The 27,820-nt window shown below is 42.4% G+C and overlaps 1 protein-coding gene across 3 annotated transcripts in view; it reads left to right on the top strand.

Annotated features, from left to right (window-relative positions):
- The first annotated feature begins 300 nt into the window (after positions 1-300).
- Positions 301-27,820, top strand: part of STX17 (syntaxin 17) — a 188,589-nt gene continuing 161,069 nt past the window's right edge. Inside the window, exons 1-2 of one of the 3 annotated variants that reach the window (XM_033929654.1) lie at positions 301-428; positions 11,786-11,957. In XM_033929654.1, coding sequence (XP_033785545.1) covers positions 11,835-11,957 — 123 coding nt within the window. In that variant the 5' untranslated portion in view covers positions 301-428; positions 11,786-11,834. Of the gene's footprint in view, positions 429-550; positions 751-11,785; positions 11,958-27,820 lie in introns of those variants that run through there. The other 2 variants (XM_033929653.1, XM_033929655.1) reach the window with 2 other exon arrangements.

Consider the following 27,820-nt stretch of genomic DNA (forward strand, 5'->3'; position numbering starts at 1 on the left):
CCGGATATCTCCATCTATCCAACGTTTTCTGTTGCCATATGGTAACCCTAGAGCCAGCCTGATGTTTTCAAAGTCGAAGCAGACACTCAAACGTCTCTCCATCTCTCTCAAACTGAAACTGAAACTGAAACCGAAACCCCCCCCCTCGGTCTGGCATATCTGGGGCTCCCCTACCTTCAAACTTGTCTTTGAGGTCGTCAGACGAGACAACAATTCAAAGAAATTACTAACAACCAACTCAAGAGCTTCCTTTCTTTTAACATCCCATTCCCACAGACGCAACGTCTTTCTTTCCTCCCCGTCTCGTCCTCCCGGAAACAGGAAGTCGCGTCAGAGTGGGAGGGACGCTGGAGAAGGAAAGCGTTGGGATTGGTGTAAGGCAACTCGTGTGAATTGTTGCCGCTGCTGATGACTCGGAAGACATGAAGGTAGGATGCTGGAGTGGGGACTGAGAATCAGAGAGAGAGAGGGATGACGGGGAGACACGGGCCAGGAAGAGAGAGGAAGATATGCCTGAGCGCGGGAGGCTGTTTGGTCCTTGAAGGGGGCGGGGAGTGAGGGCAGTTAAATGCGCGCGAGATGGTATTTCTGGGTAGTTTTAACTGTTTAAAATGGTATGGGCTAAATCTTAAATCCCCCCCTGCTCCCAGATTCCGGAGCGGGGCTGGTTTAGGAGCAGGGTGTTGTGCTTTCCAAAAGTCTTCACACCTGTCTACATTTTTCACGTTCTACTAAAGATAAACCATTGAGGTAGGACTTTGTTTCACGTATGTAACTTGAAAGAAGGGGTCGTGGATTTGAGAAACTGTTTGGGCTATACCATAGAAGAGGTGATATAACATTTTTATTATATACAGGCATTCTCTCTGACCTTCACAATGGAAGTTTTTGTATCTGGAGCAGTGCCCAGAGTCGCAAGGAGCTTAAGTAGGAAGCGAACCCAGTTCCCCAGGTTCTCAGCCCATTGCATTAACAATTAATGTTTAGAAAGCAGTTAAGGATAGGAAACCAAAACGTCTCTTGATTCCATAAGTTACCACTTGACTTAGTGATTGGTGGAAGCTCCTATGTAGCATTAATAGCTGTATTTCTTTTGGTTAAAATTGTCTACTGACTTTACACGGAAAGATGATGTAGTTTTCAACATCTTTTCCTTTGCAGCATAGCTCAAGAACTTTCCATTTGAAGCCTGCAGTACATAAACTTTCTCTAGCATTTACCACAGACTTTCTATTAGATTCAGGTCTGGACTTGGCTTTCAACACTTGGGGACTTTCACTTTTTTTTTTTTAAAGAGCTAATCCATTTTGTTTATTGCTGGCATTTTCCTCCAGGATTTGTAATTAGCACCATCCATATTTTCCTTAATTTTCACAAGTCTCATTCTTACCTGTTATATGAAGTATACTCACAAAATAAAGTAGCCACCACTGTGATTTACTGTAGGGATGGTGTGAGCAAGGTGATGTGCTGTGTTTTCTTTATATAGCGTATTCCACTTATTGTATATAGTCAAATATAAGTTGATCTGAGTATAAGATGAGGCACCCTTCCCCCCCAAAAGGAGGAAAAAGGTTGACTCAAATATAAGATGGAGGTGGAGTGTTAAATATTCATGTGCCCTGCTCCCCCTCCCCCCAAAAGGAGGAAAAAGGTTGACTCAAATATAAGATGGAGGTGGAGTGTTAAATAGTCATGTGCCCTGCCAGGATCTGTGCCCTATCCCCCTTCACTCCCTCCCTGCTTGGCTCTGCACCCAGCCCTCCTCCCTGCCCAGTCCTGCCAGGCTCTCCACCCTGTCTCCCCTCCTTCCCTGCCAGGCTCTGCACCCAGCCCTCCCCCTCTCCCTATATCCTGCAGTCCTCCACCAGGCCTGTCGTATTCATGGTAGGCTGGAACAGGAAAGATCCCGCCCATCTCTTATCCCGGCTGACTCTACCAATTTTTTTACCTCCCTCCCGCTTCCACCCGCATACTTTTTTGAATTTCTGGTGGTCTAGCAGTGTATCGGGCAGGAGTGAGCTTTCTGCGCTCCTGCCCCACGCTGAGCGCCTCCCTAAATGACCACCTCAAGTTCTTTGACCCAGCGGTGTACTGGGCAAGAGCGACCTTTCCTCGCTCCTGCAAGGTGTTGAGCTGCTCGCTGAATGGGAAAAAATGTAGCCAATTTACAGTGGGAACGGGAACAAGGTCTTCCACTGCCTCGCTAGAGCGGTAGACGACCTTGTTCCTGCAGCAAAAATTGCACCAGGGTCAACGCAGCAACATCCCCTCAGCTCAGCATCTACTCCCCAGTTCCCTTGCGTCTACCTTACCTAATCGAGTCAGCCGCGCCATGCTGAAAAGTCTTGAGAAGGCTGTGCCGAGACCTTCCTTTAGCCAACAAGCCCCTCCTTGATGTGACTTCTGGCTGAAGAAAAGCTTGGAGCAGGCCTGTGAAGATTTTTTAGTGTGGCGGTGGTTTTACCTGAAGGAGCTAGTCACGCCAATGATGAAAAATCTTCAGAGGCCTGTTCCAAAGCCTTCCTTCTGTCGCAAAACCAGAAATTACATCAAGGAGGGGCTCTTCGGCTAAAGTAAGGCCTCAGAGCAGGCTTCTCAAAATTTTTTGGTGTGGCTTGGCTGGCTCATTCGGGTAGTAGATGTGAGGGGAGCTGGGGAAGAGATGCTGACCTATGGTGGGGGATGTCACTTGCCGATATTGATGGGGGAGAAAGCTGGAGCTGAAGGACGGTGCTGGATTTGGGCTGGGAGGAAGAGAGTTGTTGGACCAATGCGGGGGTTGAGGCTGGAGGGAAGAGAGAGAGGTACTCATGTAGAGGGGGGACTGGAATTGAAGGGAAAAGAGATGGGTAATAATAATAATAATTTTATTCTTGTATACCCGCCAAAGCCATGATAGTTTGAGGCGGTTTACAACAAGATGAGCTGGACAATCAGCGAAGTGGTTACAATAAGAGTTATCGAATATAAGTCATGATGTTTCGAGGCAGTTTACAACGAAAGGTGCTGGACAAACAGCGAAGAGGCCACAATACAAAGACATTGAATACAAGCTTACAGAGTGGAAGAAGTGGAAGGTTATAAGATTCTTAGGTTACAAATCGATTAAACAAATTTTGTTTTTACAGATTTTCTAAAATTGAGGTAGGATGAGTAACGCATGATAATGTTACCCAGCCAATTGTTCCATTTGCCTGCCTAGAAGGAGAAAGTTCTGTCCAGGAATCTTTTGTAGTGGCAGGCCTTAATTGTCGGATAGGTGAACAGATGAATTCTATGCGTGGATCTAATATAACTATCCAGATTAAATTGAGAAACCAGGTACGTGGGGGCCGGACCAAATATTGATTTATAACAAAGACAGAAAAATTTAAACAGAACTCGTGCTTCCAGTCCAGCCCCTCACCTCACCGAAGTTTGGGCCAGCTCCTGCACGGAGCCTCGCTTCGGTTCCCTTCCCCCCAGTCGGGCGTGCGAGCTTGCTCCGCCCCTACCGACTAGCCGGGAGCATTCAAATTCGGCCAAGGGAGCTCCCCCTCGATAGTCGAGCGCTTCACCTCACCGAAGTTCGGGCCAGCTCCTGCACGGAGCCTCGCTGCAGCCCCTTCTCCCCAGCCGGGCGTGGGACGCCCCTCCTGACTAGCTGGGAGCATTCAGATTTGGCCAAGGGAGCTCCCCCTCAACAGTCCAACACCTCACCGAAGTTCGGGCCATCTCCTGCACGGAGCTTCGCTGCAGCCTCCTTCCCCCCAGCCGGGCGAGCGAGCTTGCTCCACCCCTCCTGACTAGCCGGGAGCATTCAAATTTGGCTGAGGGAATGGCGCTTAGCCGTTCAGCGCGCCAGCTAAGGTGCGCCGGCTAAGGCGCACGACAAAGACACGCACCTTTGCAAAGCGACTTAGTGGAGCATAATCAAGTTTCCTGCACCACAGCACCTCACCTGCAGCCTGGCAAGACCAAACAATGGGCGAACGATCCTACTCCGCCGCTACCTCCTCCTCCTAGCTACTCAGGAACTGCTAACAGGAAAACTTCTCTACACCTCCACAAGTTCTCCTCAGCAACATATGCCTGCCTGAGTGATCTCTTCTCCCTATCTTGGAAGACCCCCACAGGCCCAAGACCTGCAAAACAAAAAAATAATTGCATGACTTTTCCACATAAATATTTGCATGATTACCCCGGACAACTTCTATCGTAATCTCTGCATGATTTAGTCCACTAGCTTTACTTCTCTTAAGCCTTTTCAGTCTCTGTTGACCACGCTGTACAGGATGGCGCTCATTACTAATTATCTGATTTGGGTCCTTATGGCCTATTGGATCTGCTACAAAAGCAAGTCAGTCGCTGCATTTTATGCTATTCCTATTCCAGTACTTATAAGGTCTCGCTCAACTAATTCAGAACATCTTAGAGCTGTTAATCCTTCTCTGTACGACTGTTCAGAATGGGGTCCCTTCCACATCCCGGTTGTACCTCCCTCACGAAAACCTAGCAGTCCCTACTGTAAAAGACAGCGGATATTGAGAAAGATTACCTACTCTGTAACCACCAACGCCCCTTACCATCAAAATCTTCACGGTTTCTACTTAAATATATGTTCTATTAGGAACAAATCACAGCTGGTCAAAGACTGGCTGGAAGAAGCCAACTCCGATTTTGTTCTTCTTACTGAAACTTGATTGGTCTCAGATAACGACATTATCATACGTGACTATCTGCCTCCTGGGTTTAAAATTATATCTCTACCTAGAAGCAGAAGTAAAGGGGGAGGATTAGCTATTATCTTAAAAGAATCATTCGAGTCCACAATCCTAGCTTCAAATTCCTCAGCGGACCTTGAAATCCTTTCCTGTAAACTCTGGACAGATCTGCTGAAGATGCTCTAATAATCACCCTATTCTACATCCCTCCTAAGAAATGGCCCGCAGCCAAATAAATTTTTTTTACGAATTCCTCCTTACAAACTCTATACTAGACCCATACAACCTACTGACAGGTGATCTAAATATTCACCTAGAGCAGGCAGAGCAGGGTGACTCCAAAGATCTACTATCCTTTATTTCTTCACTAGACTTCTTTGTGCCGCCCCCCGAAAAGACCCATCAAAAAGGCCTCCAACTAGATCTAGTCACCTTTTCCTCCAAATAACCAGTCTATCCCAAGATTTACTGGAACCAAGCCATTTGGACTGACTCTCTATGGTCAGACCACCATTTATGTAGTTTCCAATTTAGCTGGCAAGTAAGATGTTCCCCAACCAAATCCAAAGAGGCAAAAAGACCTAAGAAAATGGTAGCTAGCAGAGGCATGGTGAACCCAGTAGAATTCTGGTCTTACTATGACATAACTTCTAGTTCATACTCAGACTCCTTTTCGACGGACTCTTGGTCCAACATGAGTACGCAGATATTAAACAAAATGGCCCCCACTAAACTTAGAAAAATAAGAAATAAGAATCTGGATGGCTGGTACGATACCGAGTTAGGAAATGTGAAACAGGAGTTATGGAAACTTGAAAAACAATGGCTGAAATCAGAGGACAGTGTAGGGAGGTTAAATTGTAGACAAAAATTAAACGAATACAAAAAACTAATAATAAAGAAGCGCACTAACTTTTACGCCCAAAAAATTGAATCACCGAACACCAACAGTAGAAATCTCTGAATTAGTCAACAATCTCTACGATATACAGGCCTTTTCATGTTCTACCCTAGATTCTCCACCGTCTGCAGATGACCTGGCTGAATTTTTCAACAACAAAATCAACAATTTGAGATCCAAACTAACGGGCTCCACAAACCACCACTTGAACTACCTAGTTGCCCAACACAAAGATAGGGTAGATATGGCCTGGAATAATTTTACTACTCCATCCTGTCAACAATTCTCCAAATACTACATGAAATACGCTGATTCCTACTGCAGATTAGACTGCTGCCCCCCCCCCAAATATAATGAAAGTGGCTCGAGTCACTTTTAAAGCTAAGTTATACAACTGGCTCTCCTCTCTTTTACTAACCAGTACTTTTCCTGAGGATTTAGGTCAGATTCTGATCACTCCGATCATCAAAAATCCTAGAGAATCCACCAATTTGACATCCAATTACAGACCAATTGTGAGCACTCCCTTGTTCATTAAGCTGATGGAAGGCTTGGTCAACCAGGAACTAGTAATGTATTTGGACAAAGTTAGCGTACTGCAAAACAATCAGTCAGGTTTTCGCTCTGGGTTCAGCACTGAAACTGTCATTGCATCACTGCTGGATTTCCTTCATACCTTATTCAGTCAGGGTACCAGTGCCCTAATTCTGCAGCTAGACCTTAGTAGTGCCTTCGATCTGGTTGACCATGCCATTCTGATTGACTGTTTGGAGTCAATTGGTCTTTCAGGTAACGTGTTAAAATGGTTTTGGGGTTTTTTGAGCAAACGGTCATATCAAGTCTACAGTGACAATAAAAAATCCTATAGTTGGGTAAACTCCTGCGGAGTCCCGCAGGGTTCTCCTCTATCCCCCACACTGTTCAACATCTACCTTGCCTCTTTGGGGAACTTACTACAAAGCTTAAAAGTTACATTTTATATCTATGCTGATGATATCACCATAGTTATTCTCCTTACTACCCTGACCTCTGAGACAAAGATTCATCTATCATCCATTCTAAAGCAAATTGAACTATGGATGATTGAATTCAAATTGAAGCTCAACACAGATAAAACTAAATTTTTCCTGGCAAGTCCTAACGACAAAATCAAAGACTCATTGATCTCCTTGAATGGTCAGGTCTTCCCTATTGATCACTCCATAAAAATTCTGGGAGTGGCTCTGGTCCGCCAACTTACTCTAAATGCTCACCCAGATTTATTGGTTAAAAATGCTTCTCGTTACTATGGAAACTCAGAACCATCAGAAAATACTTTGATGCAGCATCTTTCCACTTACTGGTTCAGTCTTCCATCTTGAGCATGCTCGATTATTGCAACATCATCTACCTGGAATTCTTCAAAAAAACCATTCTAAGACTCAGTGGAGGGAGGGAGGAAAGAAAGGGTGAGTGACACTTTGAGGAGAAGCTGGACGTGGAGATATACGAAAAGAGATGTGGGCATGGATGGGAGCATAGGAACAGGGACACAAAGGGGAATGCTCTATGGGGGTGGTATATGGATACAGTCATTGGAGCAATGCCAGACACAGGAGGATATATGGGCACAGAAGATGGCTAGACATGAGGGAGAAGATTAATTTGGGACGCTTGCTCATCAGCATTGATAAAAACAATAATTGACGATACAACTATACCATTAACTAAGATTGTTAATAAGTCTCTAAAGCAAGGAATAGTGCCCGACTCCTGCAGGGTTGCGACAATTACCTGTAAGCCTGTTCTAAAGAGACAGAACATGGATTGAGAGAATATGGCTAATTATACACCTATCTCAGTTATGCCTGTTATATTAAAAACAATTGAATGGATTGTATGAATACAGAGGATCTAGAATCAGAAAATAATAGCATATATTGAAGAACTAAGGCCAGTACTGGGCAGACTTGCACGGTCTGTGTCCGTTTATGGCCGTTTGGTTGAGGATGGGCTGGGGAGGGCTTCGATAGCTGGGATGGTTTAGATGGGCTGGAGTGAGCTTTGATGGAGATTTCAGTAGATGGAACCTAAGCACAGTACTAGGCAGAGCTTGGATTCTTGCCCAGAAATAGCTAAGAAGAAGAAAAAAAAAATTAAAATTAAATTGAATCAGGTTGGGCAGACTGGATGGACCATTTGGGTCTTTATCTGCCATCATCTACTATCTACTGCGAAACTTGAGGAATTTATAGAGGAAAATAGTAGTTTGGATGTACATCAGTATGGGTTTAGGAAAGGCCACGGGGTGGAAACTTTATTATTGTCAACTTTTGATGTGCTTTGGAGAGATATGGATAAGGGGAAAACATATTGTATGGTATCGTTAGATATTTAATCAGCTTTCGTTCCTATGATCCTGTTGAATAAATTGTAGAAAAGTGGTATAGGAGGTACAGTTATAAAATAGTTTCGATCATTACTAACGGATCATAAGTTTGTAGTGAAAAATGGAGAGAATATATCTGCAACATTTCCAGCAAAGAGAGGTGTGTACTGCAGGGTTCAGCACTTTCAGCTCTGCTGTTCAATGTGTATATTGCATCATTTGGAAAAGTTCTGTTTGAGCTGTAAGTCCATTATTGTATTTATGCAGACAAAAATTTTTTTTCTGCTGAATCAGGGATTGATTATGTGCAAAAAAAACTTGATAGAATGCAAGGATAAGATAAAGGAATAAATGGTTGAAAATGCGCTTAACTTAAATATTCAGAAAACAGAATTTATGTTTATAAGGCATGATGAAGAGTTACTGAGGGTAAAACATGTTGATTTACGAAATACCTGCTGTAACCACCAATTTTGGGCTCCTTTTACAAAGGTGCGCTATTGTTTTTAGTTCAAGAGGAGGCGGTAGTGGCTAGCGAATGCTATTCCATGCATTAAGGCCCTAACACAACTTTGTAAAAGGAGCCCTTTGTATGAGATTACTGGGGTTTACCTTGATAGCCATTTGTCAATGGAGAATCATATAATGCATGTGATTAAGGGAGCATTTCTGCAAATGAGGGTTCTATCTAGAGTTAGACCAATGTTATAATAATAATAAAAAAGTTTATATACCGCAGGACTGTTCTATGCGGTTTGCAATAATTAAAAATGCTACAGATTGAATAAAATGTACAAAGCTAAAAGCTTATAACTAAAACCTTAAAGATCAATCGTATAAAATTTTGAAATCAACTACCTAAGTGCTTCAGGAACAAATATGTTTTTAGATGTCTCCTAAATTCCTTATAAGTATTAGTAAGCAAAAAAAAGTTTTTCAAAATCTTTACCCCATAATACTGCCTGATACGAAAAAAGATGTTGATATTTTTTAAGTTTGTATCCTCTAACCCAGTGGTAGGCAAACTCATTAGTCAAAAGAGCCAAAATCAGCAGTACAATGATTAAGATTATTTTTGAGAGCCATACCCCGTGACTGCTTGCACTACGACAGCTACATCAACCCGACTGACACCCCGCTCGCCCGCATGTAGTCAAAATCGATTCATGGCAGAGCCTAGAGAATGACACAGGGAAAAAATTTGTCTCAGTCCCCGTGAGCTCAGTCCCCATCCTGGCAAACCACCTGATCCCATCCACACAAGCCTCGAATAGTTTTATACTGAACTTATTATATTAAAGTATAAAAAGAAGCAATATTCTGTACAATTGTCAATTTATAAATCAGAGTCTTCTCCCAACTCTCTCTTCTCCATTTCCCTTCAGCGTCCTCAGCACACTCTCTTCTCCACTTCCCTTCAGCGCACACACATAAAAACAAGCAAGCAATTTTATATCATTTTCATTCTATTCATTCATAGACATTAAAGTCTAAATAATGCCAGTCACATAACAAAACATGATTAAGGTTGAGGCGGAATAGAAATCAGTAATGTAATGTAATTTTACACAAATTATTCCCTGCACAGTCAAGCCTGCAAGGATTACTAGATGTGTTTCAGCAGCTTCCCTCCCTTTCCCCCTCCCCCTCACCTTTGTGGCTAAGTCAAAATGGTCTACCAACAATAAAATTTTAAAACACACAAAGCACACTGTACGCAGAGAAAATGTTAATTATCATTTATATTCCGCGGGTTTTCAATGAGGTCAAGGCAGATGACTATGCAATGTCACCTCAGTACCAATTATACAAAAATAGACAAATATACCCTCTCCCTTTTTACTAAACCGTGATAACGTTTTTTAGCGCAGGGAGCTGCACTGAATGCCCTGCGCTGCTCTCGATGCTCATAGGACTCCTTTTACAAAGCCACGCTAGCGGGTTTAATGCGTGCGACTTTTAATCACGCGCTAACCCCTGTGCTGGCTGAAAAACTACCGCCTGCTCAGTTAAAACCAGTTAAAAAAAGTAAAATTTAGCTCTGCCGGGCTCGGAGGGCCAGCGCATGCGCAGACCATCTACAGATGGTCTGCGCATGTGTTGGGATCGCTATTGAGCGATCTGGACAGGGGTTGGGGTGTGATTCTGATCACCCTCATTTGCATGAGGGCGATTCGTGAATCAGCCCCCCGGACAAAGATCGTATCCGATCCGTGCCCTTAGTGAATCTAGTCCTAAATCTTTTGGCAGGAATTCAAAGGTATGATAAACCACTTGCATTTGAGATATAGGGTTGTTCTCTGGACATTGGGTGTATGTATTTATGAGTAGCAATGAAAATTGTAGTATGTTAATTATTTTATAAAATATAAGTATATTAAATTTTCACTATTAAAAATTTTGTGAGTTTGTTGTAGATTGCTATTGATACTTTACAGATTATTTTTAAATGAAATCATTATATAGTACTGAGACAGTGATTGCTTCATTTTTGGACTACCTTCATGCTTTGTTTATTAATGGCATAGGAGCTTTACTACAATTTGATTTGAGCAGTGGTTTTGATCTTGTGGATCATAAAATATTGCTTAACTATTTAGATGCCATAGGTATCCCTGGTAAAGTATTTCGATGGTTTCAGGGTGTTGTTTTTTTTTTTTACAAACCTGCACTTATCAAGTTCACTATGGAGACTTTGTTCCAAAATTTGGAGTAATCCTTGCAGAGTTTCACAGGGGTCCCCTCTTTCTCTATTGCTTTTTAACATTTATCTGGCCTCTTTGAAGATCAAGATTAGCAGATTTAATGATAAAACTTTACAGTTTTGCTGATGATATAACTATTGCGATCCAATTTTTTTCTATACCATCCCTGGCCACATAGTTTATAGCTACTGTAATTTCAATCAGTGGATGAAGGATTTTAAATTGAAACTTAATTTAGATAAAACAATTTTTTTTTTTTGCTTCTCCAACTAAATGTAATGAAGATAATTTAATACTGAATGGGACTTTTTACCCCATTAATTCAACTATTAAAATGTTAGCGGTACATTTGGGTAAGAACTTATCAGTGAGCGCTCATGTTGATGCTCTGGTTCAGAAAGGATTTTTAATACTCTGCAGATTGTGAGCAATTAGATCTTATTTTTATACCATTCCATGTAGGTTATTAGTGCAGCCTTTAGTCTTGAGTATTTTAGACTATTGTAACATAGTTCATTTGGCAGGTTATCATAAAAATCTATGCAGAATACGCATAATACAAAATACTGCTATTTGATTAATATTTAACTTGAAGACAGACCATGTGACACCTTATTACCAAGAGTTACACTGGCTTCCTGTTGAAGCTAGAGTATTTTTTAAATTTGGATGCTTGTACCAAGTTATCTTGTGGATCATTTCATATTTGCAAGTTCAAAATATTTGTTTGCTTTTCCAATAGCAAGGGGTTGTTTATAGAAATATATTATTGGCTCACGTCACTTCCTACTTACATTTTAGGAAATTTTTGAAGGCTTATTTGTTTGTTTGAAAGATTCTTGGAAGATTGATCTTTGTACTTCAGTGTAATTATTCAGTTCTCTTTATTTGTTCACTGCATAGAACTGTAAGGTTTTGTGATATATAAATACATTTTTGTTATGTTGTGAATTCGATTCTCACTTCATTGCCCCAGGTAAAAAGTAAGTACCTGTCTAAAATACATGAACTGCTATGATTGTGTAAACCACCACACACAGAAAAAGTGGTATACAAGTCCTATCCCCTTTACCCTTTCTAATCTCTATTGTGTTTATTTGTCTAGCAGAATATAGAAGATTTGACATTGATGAGGTGACTTGAACACAGAGAGAATGGCTGATGATGAAGGAAAGCTCCCTCTCCGTCGTATTGAGCCAGCTATCCAGAAGTTTGTCAAGCTGGCAATCCCAATTGATCTGGAGAGACTGAGAAAGCACCAGATAAATATTGAGAAAGTAAGTTATTATACCTCTGTAAGTAAATAAATGTGCCTATCTGTTGGCAAGATTTCTGTCATGTGTAATGAAGCAACTCAAATAAAATACTATAGTTACTTATAGTGAATTCAGTTATGCAGTCTGTTTTCAGTGCCTTGTAAAAGCTTTTGCACACTTTTCATATTCTGCTGTCTAAAAAAATGAATTCAAAATGCATTAAAATAGGAGTTGTTTTACTCACTCAGTATACTCTGAATCAGGTTGAGCAGACTGGATGGACCATTCGGGCCTTTATCTGCCGTCATCTACTATGTTACTGTGCACTTTCAAGATAGAAAAAAACAATTAAAGAAATATCCAAAAGTAACTTTCTGGTGGTTCCTTATTCGTAATTTGTTTCTTCAAGTCTTCACATCCTTTGAGCTAATTCTTAGTAGAGAGTAGAGAATGACACGGTGACAGAATTTGTCACTGTCTCTGACCCGTGGATAACCACGGGAAACCATCCCATGTCATTCTTTAAGGAGAGAGGGAAGAATCGGGTTATGAACGGGCACAGCCACTATTCTTCAAGCCTTGCATTTAAGAATGCTGGTGTATAAGGACTGAGGTTGAGATTGACACTAAACAATAACATGGGATGGTTTCCTGTGATTATCTGCGGGGATGGAGATGGTGGCAAATTCTGTCACCGTATCATAACTAGGTAAGTTGGGGGAGGGGACCTACTCATATACTGGGAGGGAAAGGAACTATCCTGATGGGACGGATCGACACTCTGTTTCTAAGGTAAGGACCCACTTTGCAAACAGTTCTCTAGGAGCCACACAGACTCAGACAGGAATAGCCTTACAGGGACTTAGCAAACACAAAGAGTGGAGGGCCATGTATGTTAATGCACACAGTTTAGGTAATAAAATTCTAGAACTGGAAACTGAAATAGGAGATGCCAACCTGGACGTGGTGGCAATATCCGAGACTTGGTTCACAGACGCACATGGGTGGGATATGGCCATACCGGGGTACAATCTACTTCGTCAGGACAGAGAGGGCAGGTTAGGAGGAGGGGTAGCACTATACATTAAAGAGGACATCAAAACCACCAGGATCACTGATGTCAAGTACACCGGGGAGTCCCTCTGGGTAAACCTGGCAAGAGGTGGCAAAAAATGCCTGTATCTTGGTGTGGTGTACAGACCTCCAAGACAACCAGAAAACATGGATGCAGAATTAATTGAAGACATAGAGAACATAACTCTACGGGGCGACACTGTACTGCTAGGGGACTTCAACATGCCTGATGCAGATTGGAACACATTTTCAGCAACAACCAGCAGCAGCAGGAAGCTTTTGACCTCCATAAAAGGAGTACATCTCAGACAGATGGTAACGGAGCCCACTAGGGACCAGGCGATCCTAGACCTGGTACTCACCAACGGGGAAAGCATCTCAGAGGTTTCAGTAGGAGATACACTAGCCTCCAGCGACCATAACATGATATGGTTCAACCTTGGGAAAGGATCCCCTAAATCAATTACAAAAACAAAGGTACTCAATTTCCGGGGCACCGACTTCACACGCATGGGAGATTTCGTTCATCAGACGCTGCAGGACCAAACAGAGACCGGCAATGTGGAAACTATGTGGTCGTACCTGAAATCATCCATACACGAAGCAACTAATCGCTACATAAAATCAGTAGATAAACGGCAAAGAAACAACAAACCCCAATGGTTCACTGGAGAGATCTCGCACCTCATTAAGGAAAAGAAAAAAGCATTTCTTTCCTACAAACGTACTCAAAAAAAAGAAAATAAAGTAGAATATAAGACCAGATCTGCAGCAGTCAAAACAGCAGTTAGGGAGGCCAAACTTCGAGTGGAAGAAACTCTGGCAAAAAACATTAAAAAGGGGGACAAATCCTTCTTTAGGTATATCAGTGATAGGAAAAGGAACACAGACGGTATAGTACGCCTTAGACAACCGGACGGAAACTACGCAGTAGCGGACTCCAAGAAAGCAGAACTACTAAATGAATATTTCTGCTCAGTCTTCACCTGCGAGGCACCAGGACATGGACCACAGTTGAAAGAGAAACAAGACGTGGATGACCTGTTTCAGAATTTTGAGTTCACACCTGGGGACGTCTACAACGAACTGGCAAGACTCAAGGTGAGCAAAGCCATGGGACCGGATAATCTACACCCAAGAGTGCTCAGAGAATTGAGAGATGTTCTGGCGGAACCGTTGGCAGTGCTCTTCAATCTTTCACTAAGTACGGGGAAAGTACCGTTGGACTGGAAAACTGCCAACGTCGTTCCTCTACATAAAAAGGGTTGCAAGGCTGAGGCTGCGAACTATAGACCGGTAAGCCTCACCTCAATAGTGTGTAAACTCATGGAGACACTGGTTAAGTATAGATTGGATACGATCCTAAACGAGGAAAATCTCCGGGATCCCAGTCAACATGGATTCACCAAGGGTAGGTCATGCCAGACCAATCTTATCAGCTTCTTTGACTGGGTAACAAAAAGACTGGAGTCCTTGGACGTCGTGTACCTGGACTTCAGCAAAGCGTTTGACAGCGTCCCACACCGCAGGCTGCTGAACAAGATGAAATCAATGGGGTTGGGAGAGACTCTAACTACATGGGTCAAAGATTGGCTTAGTGGCAGACTTCAGAGGGTAGTGGTTAATGGTACTCTCTCTAAAATGTCGGAAGTGACTAGCGGAGTGCCACAGGGTTCAGTCCTGGGCCCTCTCCTCTTCAACATATTCATTGGGGATCTGACTCAAGGGCTTCAAGGCAAGGTAACCTTATTCGCTGATGATGCCAAACTATGCAATATAGTAAACGACTATAATCTAAAGGATGCTATGGAGCAAGACCTGCGTACTTTAGAAAGCTGGTCCTCGATCTGGCAGCTGGGCTTCAACGCCAAGAAATGTAAGGTCATGCATCTCGGAAACAGAAATCCTTGCAGAACTTACACCCTGAATGGAGAAACTTTAACCAGAACTACGGCAGAACGAGACTTAGGAGTAATCATCAGTGCTGATATGAAAGCTGCCACTCAAGTGGAGAAGGCTTCATCTAAAGCACGGCAGATGATAGGTTGTATCAGGAGAAGCTTCGTCAGCAGGAAGCCTGAAGTCATGATGCCATTGTACAGAGCCATGGTGAGACCTCATCTGGAATACTGTGTGCAATTTTGGAGGCCACATTACTGTAAAGATGTGCTCAGAGTTGAATCGGTTCAGCGGATGGCCACCAGGATGGTCTCGGGGCTAAAGGGTCTCCTGTACGAGGAAAGACTGAGCAAGTTACAGCTCTACTCTCTCGAGGAGCGTAGGGAGAGGGGAGACATGATTGAGACATTTAAGTACATCACGGGACGGGTTGAGGTGGAAGATGATATCTTTCTCCTGAAGGGACTCTCGACCACAAGAGGTCATCCGCTCAAACTCAGGGGAGGGAAGTTTCGTGGAGATGCCAGGAAGTACTTCTTCACGGAGAGAGTGATTGAGCATTGGAACAAGCTTCCAATGCAGGTGATAGAGGCACACAGCGTCCCAGACTTCAAGAATAAATGGGATACCTATGTAGGATCCCTACGAGGGTCAGCCAAAGGACAGGATCACTAGGGTATAGACTTGAAAGAGCGGGTCAGTAGAATGGCATTATTACAATTCTACTTAAAGGGGACATTAGACTTAAAAGGGAGGATCGATGGTGTGGGCAGACTTGATGGGCTGTAGCCCTTATCTGCCGTCATCTTTCTATGTTTCTATGTTTCTATATCATTCTCTAGAGTCTAGACAGTCCTTATAACATAGTAAATGATGGCACATAAAACACCTACATGGTCCATTTAGAATGTCCAATAAAGTGGCTAGAGTTGTATTTGGTACTCTTTGCTGGCTACACCTCTCTATGCTTTTGTTTAAAGTGTGGAAGTCATTTATGTTTTGCTTTGATTCCATCCTCTTTCTATAGAAGGAGCCTCTGTTTTTAATGCTTTTTTGAATTCCATCACTATTTTTGTCCTTGCCACCTCCACTGGGAGAGCATTCCAGGCATCCACCAATATTTCAGTAAAAAAATATTTCTGATGTTACTTTTATGTTTATCCCCCAGCAGCCTCAATTCCTGCTCTATAGTTCTTCAGTTTCCCCGTCTCTGAAAACAGTTTTGTATTTATTTGCCCCCCTCTTTTTTTTTTTTTTTTTAATTCTTTATTTATCATTTTAAGATATTTAACAAAATCAAAACATTTTGTACAGAAAGATTGTCAGATCAAACATAAAATAATAAGAAATCGTTTACATAGTATTGAAAAATTCTAATCGAACAATCTCAAGTCCTCTATAATGTGATCCAAGATTTATATGAATGAACTTAAGGAAATCAATTTATTAATTCTATACAAAAGAAACAGTATCGTGTGCCTGGCTTGAGGAATTATTCTATTATCAAATCCAATTTGTTGTTACTATTGCATTGTTGTTATTGTAGTTGCTGTTGTTCCTTCTTTTTTCCAGACGTTTCAGTGTCAGGAAAGCTGTAAGTTGAGATGGTTCAAAAAACACATATTTATTATCTCGATACCTTATTATGCATTTACATGGAAAACGTAAAAAGAAAATACCACCCAGCTGTGTAACTCCTGCTTTCATCATAAGAAACTGACGCCTGCGGTTCTGAGTTTCTCTACTAACGTCTGGAAACATTTGAATTTTCAAACCCAAAAACTCTTTATTCTTGTTCCTAAAAAACATCTTTAGTATCCAATCCTTGTCCGGCAACAACGCCACAGATAACAAAAGAGTTGCTGGTTTAGCCAAATCTTTATCTGATGTTTCCAGGATTGCTGTCAAATCTTGTTGAAGGTCTTGTATTTCCTGTTTCTTATCCTCTGATTGTTGATCCCTTACTTTAATAGGCAAATAGTATGCTCGAGTGAGAGGAGGCAATAATTCCTCAGGAATATTAAGTATCTCAATAAAATACCTTTTTATCATCTCTCTCGGGTTTATAGATAGAATTTTAGGAAAATTCAGCAATCGTAGGTTATTAGTCCGATAGTTATTTTCCATAGTCTCCAATTTTCTTCTAATAATTTGATTATCTTTTATTATTGTAGATTGAACTTGTTTAATCATTTTCACTTCATTTTCAATTTCTCCCACTTTTTCTTTAATATTTGAAATTTCCTGTTTATTTTCCTCTATTGTCTGTTTTTGAATTTTTATATTCTTTTCGCCTTCTTTAATTTGTTTAGTTAGTGAGTCTCCCAGTTTGGAAACTAAGTCCCAAATTGAGTCAAGAGTCACTTCAGCTGGTTTTTCATGTTTAAAGAAAGTCTCATGTAAAGTTGAAAATGGCTCACTTTGACTGCCTTCTGTCTGTTGGTCTGGATTTTCTCCTCCTTCTGCTCTATCCGCTGGAACTATCTCTGGGCTTAGCAAAGCCATAGAGACTTCCCCTTGCTGGCTCCCCGGTGTTACAGCCTCACGATCAGAGAGTGCTGCAGCTTCTGGCTTGCCCCACTCTTTTACAAAGCCACATGGCAAAAGCCCCAAAGCTCTTTAAATCTCTACGGACTTCGAGGCAGTTACCACAGTGGCGGCCGCTAGCGTGGCTTTGTAAAAAAGGGATGGGTGGTTAATAATTTAAACAATCTGTATTATTTCTTGTAAAAACTACATTCTATTCCTGAACCTTCAGGTAGTCAATCCCTCTTGTGAGAATTCTTGTAGGAAGCTTCATTTGCATACTTTTGTTCCTCACCTCTGGGCTGTCCTTCAGCTCCTCTGTTGTCATCTTCCTACAAGCTAGACATTAGGAACTTGTCTTTTCTGCTTATGTTTATTTTCTTTAAAATTCAGTCTTTTTCTGAGATTCATTTGCAAGGCTTATTTTTCATACTGTAGAGGATCCCCTTGTAGGACAGCTCTGGCTGTGGAAGAACACAGAGTCTGAGTCAGAGAGTCCGTTTTCAGGGGGTAGGCTGCTTTGTAGTGCACTCATCTGGACAGTCTGCACTAATAGTTTGAAGAGCTCAGAGATCGTTCCCTTGGGAGCATAGCTCACCCCAGCTTCGTCCACTAGTGTGTTTGAGCACAGGTTGTGTGGTGATTTATCCAGGATCGGGGCTGACTACGTTCCGCCCCCCATTTACATGTGTGGGCTCTGAAACATCAGAATAACCTTATTGGGTCAGACTAATGGTCCATCAAGCCCAGTAGCCCGTTCTCATGGTGGCTTATCCAGGTCACTAGTACCTGGCCAAAACCCAAGGAATAGCAATATTCCATGCTATCTAAGTTTCTGGAGGCAGAGGCTATCCCTGTAAGCTTCTCTAGCTTCCATCTTGCAGCTCCCAGCACACAGCATGGCACAGTGAGTAACAGGCTGATAGCCTGGCAGATCGATTTGGGGAGGTCTCCAAAATTAATTTTAGGTGGGTTAGTTCTAGATTCCCTCCACCTCAAAAATCCTAAAATTGCTATTTTTTAGTTTTCTCTGCCATGGAAATAAAAGCCTCTATCTGCCTCAAAACACCTCATTTTTTTGCTTAAAAGTGGGTGGGATGGATTCCTCAGGCCAGGATACTTCAGATTCATGCCCTATTTGGGGGGCAGGAATCACTGTTTTAGACCCCCCCCCATCCCATTGGATGGTACTGGCATCCAGTTGGCCCAAGGAAAGAGTCACAAGTCAAAAATTTGAGCTGGGGAGCAGCACAAGTTCATCTTGGCAAAGCACAGCCATAGTTTGGCTGGAAAATCATGGAAAGGGTCAAAGCAAGGGCTGCAGGGGGCCATCTGTGCTTTAGGGGCAGGGATTCTCCCCTGAATTTATAACTATGATGTTTCAGGTCTATATGATAACCAAAGGTCCCAAGAATCTCTCTGGAATTGCAGCACTGCTAGTGCCAGGTGTTTCTTCCCTCAGGAGTGCCAGTCCCTAGCAGTAGTGCCATGTGCAGGTTTGGAATAATCCGCCAGTGGACAATTCAGATGATCAAGATTCTGTTTTGATGCCTTTGCTTTCCCTGTCAGGAATCTCTACATTGGGTGAAACTCCTGGAATTATGGGATCCAGATCTGGAGGATGCGCTGGATCTTGGTGAGAACCCAACTATTCGCAGGCTGTTTAAACCGTCAGCACTGATGGGAATAATCTCTGAATCCCTCCAGAAATTGAAGCTAGTGGTTCCTCAGGTTTCATCTATGCAATGCTCGCTTATGAGCAACACTAAGCTGCAGACTTCCTGTTTTCAGTCACATTCAGACATCACAAAGATGCTTACTGATCACTGGGAGGTGCCAGAAGAGGGTCCCTGCAGTTGTCCAAGGCAATGTTTAAGCTCTGTCTGATAGATGCTACATTTACCTAGCTTTTCGTTTCACCAAAAGTGGATTCTCTGGTGGTGCGGGTTACCAAGCACACCTCTCTTCCCAGTGAAGGAAGTTTGGTATTAAAGGATGCCCAAGACCACAGAATAAATTTTATACTCTGAAGACTTTTTGACTCTGTGGCCTCTGTTATGAAAGCAGCCACGGCAGCATCTTGTTGTCCAAGCTTGTCATGATCCTGATGCTATTGTAGATAAGTAACTCCAGTTTCTGATGACTGGTGTGAATTACTAGGCTAATGCCCTGTATGACTTTTTCAGGGTTGTGAGCAAGCTGTCTACTTATTCTGTCTCTGCCCGCAGAATGCTGTGGATTAGACAGTGGGCAGGTGATTTTTCCTCTAAGGCAACCCTAAATAAACTGCTATTTAACAGGCAGTTACTTTTGTTAAAGGCCTGGTTGATCTTATGGCCAGGGTTCAAAACCGAAATCCTTACCAAACATCAGACCTCGAGGCTCTCGGGATTCTGACTGCAGCACTTTTCAGACCTCCAGGCAGTACCATCAATGTTCTGGAGGTCCCTTGGGCCAGAGACCATTTCAAACCCCAGGCAAAGATTTGGAGGATAGGCGCTATGAAGCATCGGGAGCCCGCTCCGCCACAGCCCTAAAGAAGCAATTATGTCAGGCTGGTAGCCAAGCCTCCACGCTTTGGAGGGAGGGAAAGGGAATGGGACTTATATACTGCCTTTTTGTAGTTATATATTCAAAGCGGTTTACATTTATATAGGTAGTTATTTTGTACACGGGGAATGGAGGATTGTGACTTGCCCAGGGTCTCAAGGAGCAGCACTGGGGTTTGATCCCATAGCCTGAGGCAGCAGCTATATAACTAGGCCATGCCTCATAAATTTTGGGGGAGTAGTTAATCACCACAGATCTCTGGATACTGCACATCCTGTGGGAGGGGTATATGCTATCGTTCCCTCCCAGGTCTTTTTCTGGATTTCTCAGCGGGGAAACCAGAAAAAGCGGTATGGTCAATGTAATAGTACAGAGATTGCTGGATATAGAAGCCACAGAGACTGTCCCAGAGGAAGGCACCAAGAATGGGAGACCAATTCTGGACCTCAAAGGGATAAATGTGGCCCTCCAAATCCCACGGTTCTGAATGGTAATGGTGATTGTGTTGGTGACGCTAGGGGTATTTCTGGCCTTCCTGGATTTAACGGATGCCTCTGCATATTCCCAGACCATATAAAATATTTGAGATTGCATGTATTGGAGCAGTGCTGCCAGTTTGCAGCTTTGCCTTTTGGATTAGCTACTGCACCTCTGACCTTCACCAAGGTAATGGTGGTGGTGGTCACAGCACACCTGAGCAGAATGGACATACAAATCCAACCATATCTGGACGATTGGCTAATCAGGGCCCAATCCGAATTTGAGGGACACCTAGCAGTTCACCGAGGAATCCAGTTACTATGAAAAACTGTAATAACAAACCAGGGTAGGCAGGGAAATACACACTTCAAAAAGACCCTCAGTCTGATATTGCCAATTATACAAAACTTGATAAACCAACTCTTAATATAAATTAATAATCTTTATGTGCTCATGGATCAGTGATTCACAGGGCACCATGTAGTAAAACATTGTTACCAGTGGCGCTTGTCATATTCTAATCATAGTACACAGGCTTCAAGTGGCTTGCTTACATAAAAAATATCTAGTACTGTGCTACTTATGTAAGTGAACCACAAAGTACACACTTAACTTCGTGAATGATGAACCAAAGTTGACCCAGGCCTCAACATGAGCTGTGTTTTGCCAATGTTACTTCAGGAAGCCGAGCAATGACTTTTTTCTTTTGTTGCAAAAACACCTGAATCTACTGCAGAGAACCGCTAGTGCTGTAGTGATTCTAGCAGGCTGCTGGCCCCCTCTGCCACGGTCCCAGCCCTTCTCTGATATAATGTCCTGTTTAGGTCTGGGATGGACCGCACTGCCCTCAGGCTCTGCCTTACACCTTGAGTTCTCAAGCAAGGTCCTCGGCATCATTATCGATTCCTCTCTCTCTCTCAACGACCACCTCAACTCCTTGACAAAATCGTGCTTTTTCAGCCTCCACATGCTAAGGAAAGCAAGACCCTTCTTCCGCCAAAAACATTTCGCCATCCTTGTCATCCTCTCCAAACTTGACTATTGTAATGCCATTTACCTTTGCTTAACAAAAAAAAGCCTCCAAAGACTCCAGATTATTCAGAACACGTCAGCCAAGCTGATTTTTGCAAAACGTAAATCTGACCACGTCTCCCCACTCCTGGCCAATCTTCACTGGCTCCCAGTGATCTCCAGAGTCCAATTCAAATGCTCTTGCCTGGCTTTTAAGATTATTCACGGCATCCTTCCTTCCTTAATCCCACTTTCTTTTAACTCCTCGTGCCCTTACTCCACCAGGACCGCCCATAAATTAAAACTATCCTTCCCCTCCCTTCATGGTATTCTCCAGGTAAACTAGGAAAATCACTTCTTTTCAAAATCACAGGTCTCTGGAATGACCTTACTATCCCGCTGCGGAACCTGAGCTCCATCCATTTATTCCGCAAGCAACTAAAAACCTGGCTCTTCTCTAACATGTAATTTCTTTTCCCTTACTTTTCCACTCGATTTATAAACTTATGTAAACCTTTTCCTACCCTTTCTCATTTTAAGTTCTTGTAAACTATGCCGAGCTCTACTTCCGTGGGGATGATGCGGTATATAAACTTAAGATTTAGTTTAGTTTAGTTTAGACAGAGGGAATGTGCAGCGGAGGTCGCCAGCAGCCTGATAGAATTGCTACAGCACCGGTAATTTTCTGCAGGCCGTAATTAGTTTTTAAAGAGATCGGGAGGTGGAGACGGTGGAGAGAAAGGGGAAGTATGCTGGCCTTTGGAGAGGGGGCCCCTAAAGCCACGGGGCTGAGGGTAATATGTCACATGAGGTCCCCAAAATATTGGGGGTGCTCGGTCACCCACAGAGCTGGCAGCTCTGCTCCCATCCATTTGTGAAATTTTGTCTTCACCACTTCCACGAGGAGGCATTCCAGGTATCCATCACCCTGATGTTACTCCTAAGTCTACCACCTTGCAATCCAGATATCATTTTCATTGCCTTCCTCTGGGTCGCTTCAAGTCTTATTTATATATTTCCAAAATTTTAACTTAAAAAAATAATAGTCTGATCTATCTTTTCCATTCTAGATGGATCACTCTGTGACAGCCTTTCACAGCTGGCAGGAGAGGATTCAATCACACAGATAAACTACAAATAAAAATGTGCTCACGGAAAAAGGTTTATTCCTCTCCTGGGTTATACTCTGGTGCCTCACAAACTTCAAATTATAGTTTGAGGTTCCTCAAGTCCATGGAAACGTGGGATAGAACAAAATAACTGGGAGCAAACTTGCTTTAGACTTAGAAGCTTCCCCACCCAAACACATTTCTTTCAGCTTGCCTCTGTTGGGTAGGTTCAGCTTATCAGACAGGCATAAGAATAAAAGTTTCCTCCTTAAACCCTCTTCGGGTTTCTTCAATCAGTTCTACAAAGGGAACAGCCAAGTATATAATCAATAGGGTTACCAGACGTCCGGGGAAACCCAAACATGTCCTTTTTTAGAGTACTGTCCAGGTGACGGATGGATTTTCAAAACCTGGCAGTCTGTCAGGTTTTAGAAGGCCCCGAACTTGGAGCCATGTCTGGAGGGAATGTTGTTAATAGTGGTTAGCATAGCTGGGTTTAAAAAAAGTTTGTACAAGTTCAGAAGGAATAGTCCATTGTCTCCTATTGAGACAGACACTGGGGAAGCCACTGCTTGCCCTAGGATCGGTAGCATAGAATGTTACTACTATTTGGGTTTCTACCAGGTACTTGTGACCTGGATAGGCCACTGCTGGAAACAGGATACTGGGCTAGATAGACCATTGGTCTGACTCAGTTTGGCTATTCTTGTATTCTTTCCCTCTTGCCTCCCCTCTCCACCAGGACCAATTTCTCTCCCTATTTCTTCCTTTCTTCCTGCCTCCTTCTCTGGGGGTCAAGCAAATCTCTCTCTCTTCCCTTACTCCTGTTGCGCCCTCCCCCTACAGGACCAGCTTCAATCTACTTCCTACCCCCTAAAGTCCCGATATAGCTCCCCCTGTCCTGTGGCCTGGCCTCTCTCACTCCCCATCCATTCCCCCCCCCTTCCTTTTCTGGTGCAGCATGGACTATGAACCTTACCTGTGTGATCAGCACCAATGAAGACATACTGTCTTCAGTTGGTGCAGACCCTCTTCCCTCTACTGCGTCTTACCTCTTTTGACACAAAGGCAAGGTTCATGTGGCACTGGGTGTGGTGTGGGGTGGGCTGAAGAGAGAGATGGCAGGCCACAGAAGGGGGCAAATAAAAGGGAGGGAGAGAAAGTTGCCAGACCATGGGGGTGGGGAGCAGCCTATAGCAAATGCATTTAGGCATGTGAGTTAGAGAAGAGGCTAAATGCATATGTCAGATGGAGCGGGAGAATCTGATTTGAGGGATAAGGAGGGAGGTGGAATCAGATTCAGAGAGGTCATTACTCTTAAGGGGGGGGGGGGGTGGAATGGTTTGGTGTGGGGGGGGGGGTGAGGTTGACCAGAAACCATTATGCAGGTCCAGGTCTTATTCACCTATCTCTCAAATAAGTGTTTTATGGGTACCCTGTTTAAATATCAGCCAGGAACTGCATAAGTACTGACAGCTCATTCCTATCTGGTCAACACAGTGCTGGTGCCCACAGATGGCCCAGCATTGAATATCCAGGTCTAACATAGTTGGTGATAGTAAGCATTTAAAAAATGCTCACAGCAGTTGGCTGAATATTGACTGGAAAGACTTTTAGCTAGCTACGGGAGGTATTTGGAAGCTGTTATTTCAGCCAAAGGAGGTGTTGCAAAGCACTAACTGAAAGGCTATCCAAACTTTTGCACCTGCCATGTTCACTGTTTTTATTATTTGGATTCTGTAAAACAAATTTCAGATACTGATGTTTTAAAAATTGAAGAAAGATATTTTCAGCTTTGAACTGTATGATGTAAAAGTTGTAACATAGTAAATGATGGCAGATAAAGATCAGCATGGCTCATCTATTCTGCCCAGTAAGGTGCTTAGGATTGTTATTCTGCTGTATACTTTTTTTTTAAATGTGAAAATCATTTATGTTTTGAATGAAAATGCCCTATATTTTGAGTCCATCTCTTGTTAAATAAGGATTCTCTATTTCTCTGAGGACAAGCAGGACAGCATATTCTCACATATGGGTGACATACAACGGAGCTTGGCATGTTTAGAAGGCTGCACCATGCACATGTGTCACCTCTGCACCGTGCACATGTGTCACCAGACAGTCTTTCTTCATTCATGGAGCAGTGCAGATGTGTTCTCATGTCTCTGTCACACATTGTAGCTGTATTTTTCTATTTGCCTTTGTGACATCTTTTTCTTTGTAAATGCTGTGAGGGTCCAATTTTTCCCTTTCTCTGAACTTCTCTTTAGTTTTTTGTTTTTTTTTCCATTTATAAATTTCCTTTGGTTTTTCTGCAGCTCTTTTTAACAATTAAGTTGTTTGATTTCACTTAGGCTATCTTCTCAATGGAGAAGGGTAAATAATGGGGTTCAATTGACAAACAAAACCCCACAGCTCACAAAATCAGATATCCAAAGCATGCAAAAAGCTGTAAAATATCAATAGACAAGAGCCAATAGATTTTCAACATGGAGGAAGAAGCCTCAGAATCCCGTCAGAGAGTAAACTATCTAACTAGAGAGGGCTGGTAACTTCATAGGCAAAAAACCTCCATTGTTAAATCAATTCTCATAATAGCAAATCACAAAAACTTTTAGACTTTATCTTTAGTGTGTAAAGCAAACAAGCTCTTAGCCCGGCTGATGATGACCATCTTTTTTTTTTTTAATTGAAATTTTTTTAACGTATCCAAACAAGTATACAGGATATGGGACTTTACACACACCAAAAAAATATATAGAAATATTATTTCTTAATACAACTTAAATTAGTCATAGAAAATCAGAAATCCCATCAAGCCCACATCATTGAGGATAAAGAATTGCATTACATAACAACATAAAATTTAGTAATCAATAAGGGATAACCATACCCTTAATTTTATAGAGGCATTTAACTATTTAAACTCCTATTTTCATTGAAATTATCATAACCAAGAAAGGGAAATTCTACCCCAACTTACAAAAAAGGAGGTTACTAAGAATGTTCAAGAAAATACTCTAATTGAATAGGATCAAAAAATACGTAATCTTTATCATGAAAAGTTACCAAACACTTACACGGAAATTTCAGAAAAAATGTGGCACCGGATTCCACTACCTTAGATTTCAAAGCTAAAAAAGCTTTTCATCTAAGTTGGGTTACTCTTTCCACATCTGGAAATATTTGGATTCTAGCCCCACAAAACATTGCCTGTACCTTATCACTCTCATTTGTGCATGAAACTAAAAGGGTAGACCTGGTTTGTATTGTATCTTGTGAGTCTTCAAGAAATTCCGTCATATTCATATCAATAGAAGCCAATTGGTCTAGTCCTTGTTCCATGGTAATTTTTTGTTTTTTAGGTATATAATAGAGTGTAGAAATAGGTTCTGATTCAGAGTTAGTTAACCCCAAAACCTCTCTGAGATACTTTCGAAAAAGAATCTTAGGAGAGATCAAACGTGTTTCAGGAAAATTAATCAGTTGCAAGTTTCTTGCCCTTGTAGCATTTTCCATTATTTCTAGTTTAACATGTATAGATTGTGAATCCTTTATTGCTGACATGGAAGATGCTTGTAGGTTAGAAACTTGCTTCTCTATCTTAATTGTGCGTTCATCCAAAACTTTAATATTAGAATCAACATTCATTGGTTTTCCTACCACCTCCTTTGAAAAATCCTGAGACTGAGTCATGACTGATTTCAACATTTTCTCCATCCTAATATTAATTTGCCACAAGTATTTTAGAGTCACTTCCTGTTTATTTTCTTCAGAGCCTTCCAGATCTTCAACCAATGGTATGATCTGAGACATTTTTTCATAGGATGCTACCTGGACAGTCTGGGGCTCTGAGGCTTCCTTAGAAGCACTAGTACCAACTTCAGGTGCCAGTTGAACCAGATTTAAAGGAGGGAGAGGAGGAGTTCTTTCAGGAGAGCTAAGTGAGGCTCCTGAAAATTGTTTTAATCTCTTAGTCTGTTTAGTATTAATCTCAGTAGATGTCAAATGCTTATCCATTGGGCCTGAAGATACAGGAGTCGAGACTTTAACTTTCGCTTTACGTTTCCCCATTAGAAGAAAGTTTTTGCAATATCATTATACAGACATAAATCAAAAGGGGACTTCAGTCACTAACCTCACTCCAACTGTCTCCAAGTGGCTCCAAGGAGCTCCCAAGGAGCCTGGCGTGCCCCTTAGGGCACGCCCTGTGGCTGCGTGCCACAGAGGCTGCAGCGTTTTTGAGACCGATGGCAGGGGTCTCGCTGATGGTATACCCCTCTCAGTGCCTGCCCGATTTGTAGCACTGTTTGGACCTTTAAAACGCTGGGAAGACAGGGAAGCAGCAGGTAATAGGCAAGAAAAGCCCCTCGCTCTAACAGCAGACACCTCAAAAGTGTGCTCTCTCTCCCCGATGACCAGCATTTTACCTCGCAGCTGCGTCAAGGCATTGAAAGGACTGCAAAATATATAAGTCAAACTATCTTCAAACAGTGAAATGATTTAAGAACATAAGAATTGCCATACTGGGACAGACCAAAGGTCCATAAAGCCTAGTATCCTGTTTCCAACAATGGCCAATCCAGGCCCCAAGTACCTAGCTAGATCCCAAATAGTAAAATAGATTTTATGCTGCTTATCCTAGGAATAAGCAGTGGATTTCCCCAAGCCATCTCAATAATGGTCTATGAATTTTCTCTTTTAGGAAATTATCCAACCATTTTTAAACCCCGCTAAGCTAACTGGTTTCACCAAATGCTCTGGCAATGAATTCTAGAGTTTAATTATCCAATATTTTAAAAAATTGGATACGATCTCACTCTCATTAGTGAGGAGAGTCCCAGCTTCATCTCAAAGCACAGTAATACAATGTCAAGCTTGATGTTTTTTCAGTTTGTGAGCCATTAATCAGCTAGTCCTATCAAATTCAAAATGCTCCTGTTCACTCTATTGAGTTGTTCTGCAATATCCGCTAATTCCAGTTCATGCAATTGTAAAGTACCGTATTTTCACGCAGATAACACACACCCGTGTAAAACGCGCACACGGGTATAGCGCGCAGAAACCACGATTTTATGTACAAAAACTTTTGTATACCGCGCTCACGCGTATAACGCGCATGCAGCCCGACTGTCCTTTCGCCCGCCCCGACTCTCCTCTGGCCACCCCGACTCTCCTTTCGCCCTCCCCGACTCTCCGTGCGCTGTCCCGACTCTCCGTTCACCCTCCCTGACT

This window comes from Geotrypetes seraphini, chromosome 2, assembly GCF_902459505.1.
Source record: "Geotrypetes seraphini chromosome 2, aGeoSer1.1, whole genome shotgun sequence".
Taxonomy (NCBI): Eukaryota; Metazoa; Chordata; class Amphibia; order Gymnophiona; family Dermophiidae; genus Geotrypetes; species Geotrypetes seraphini.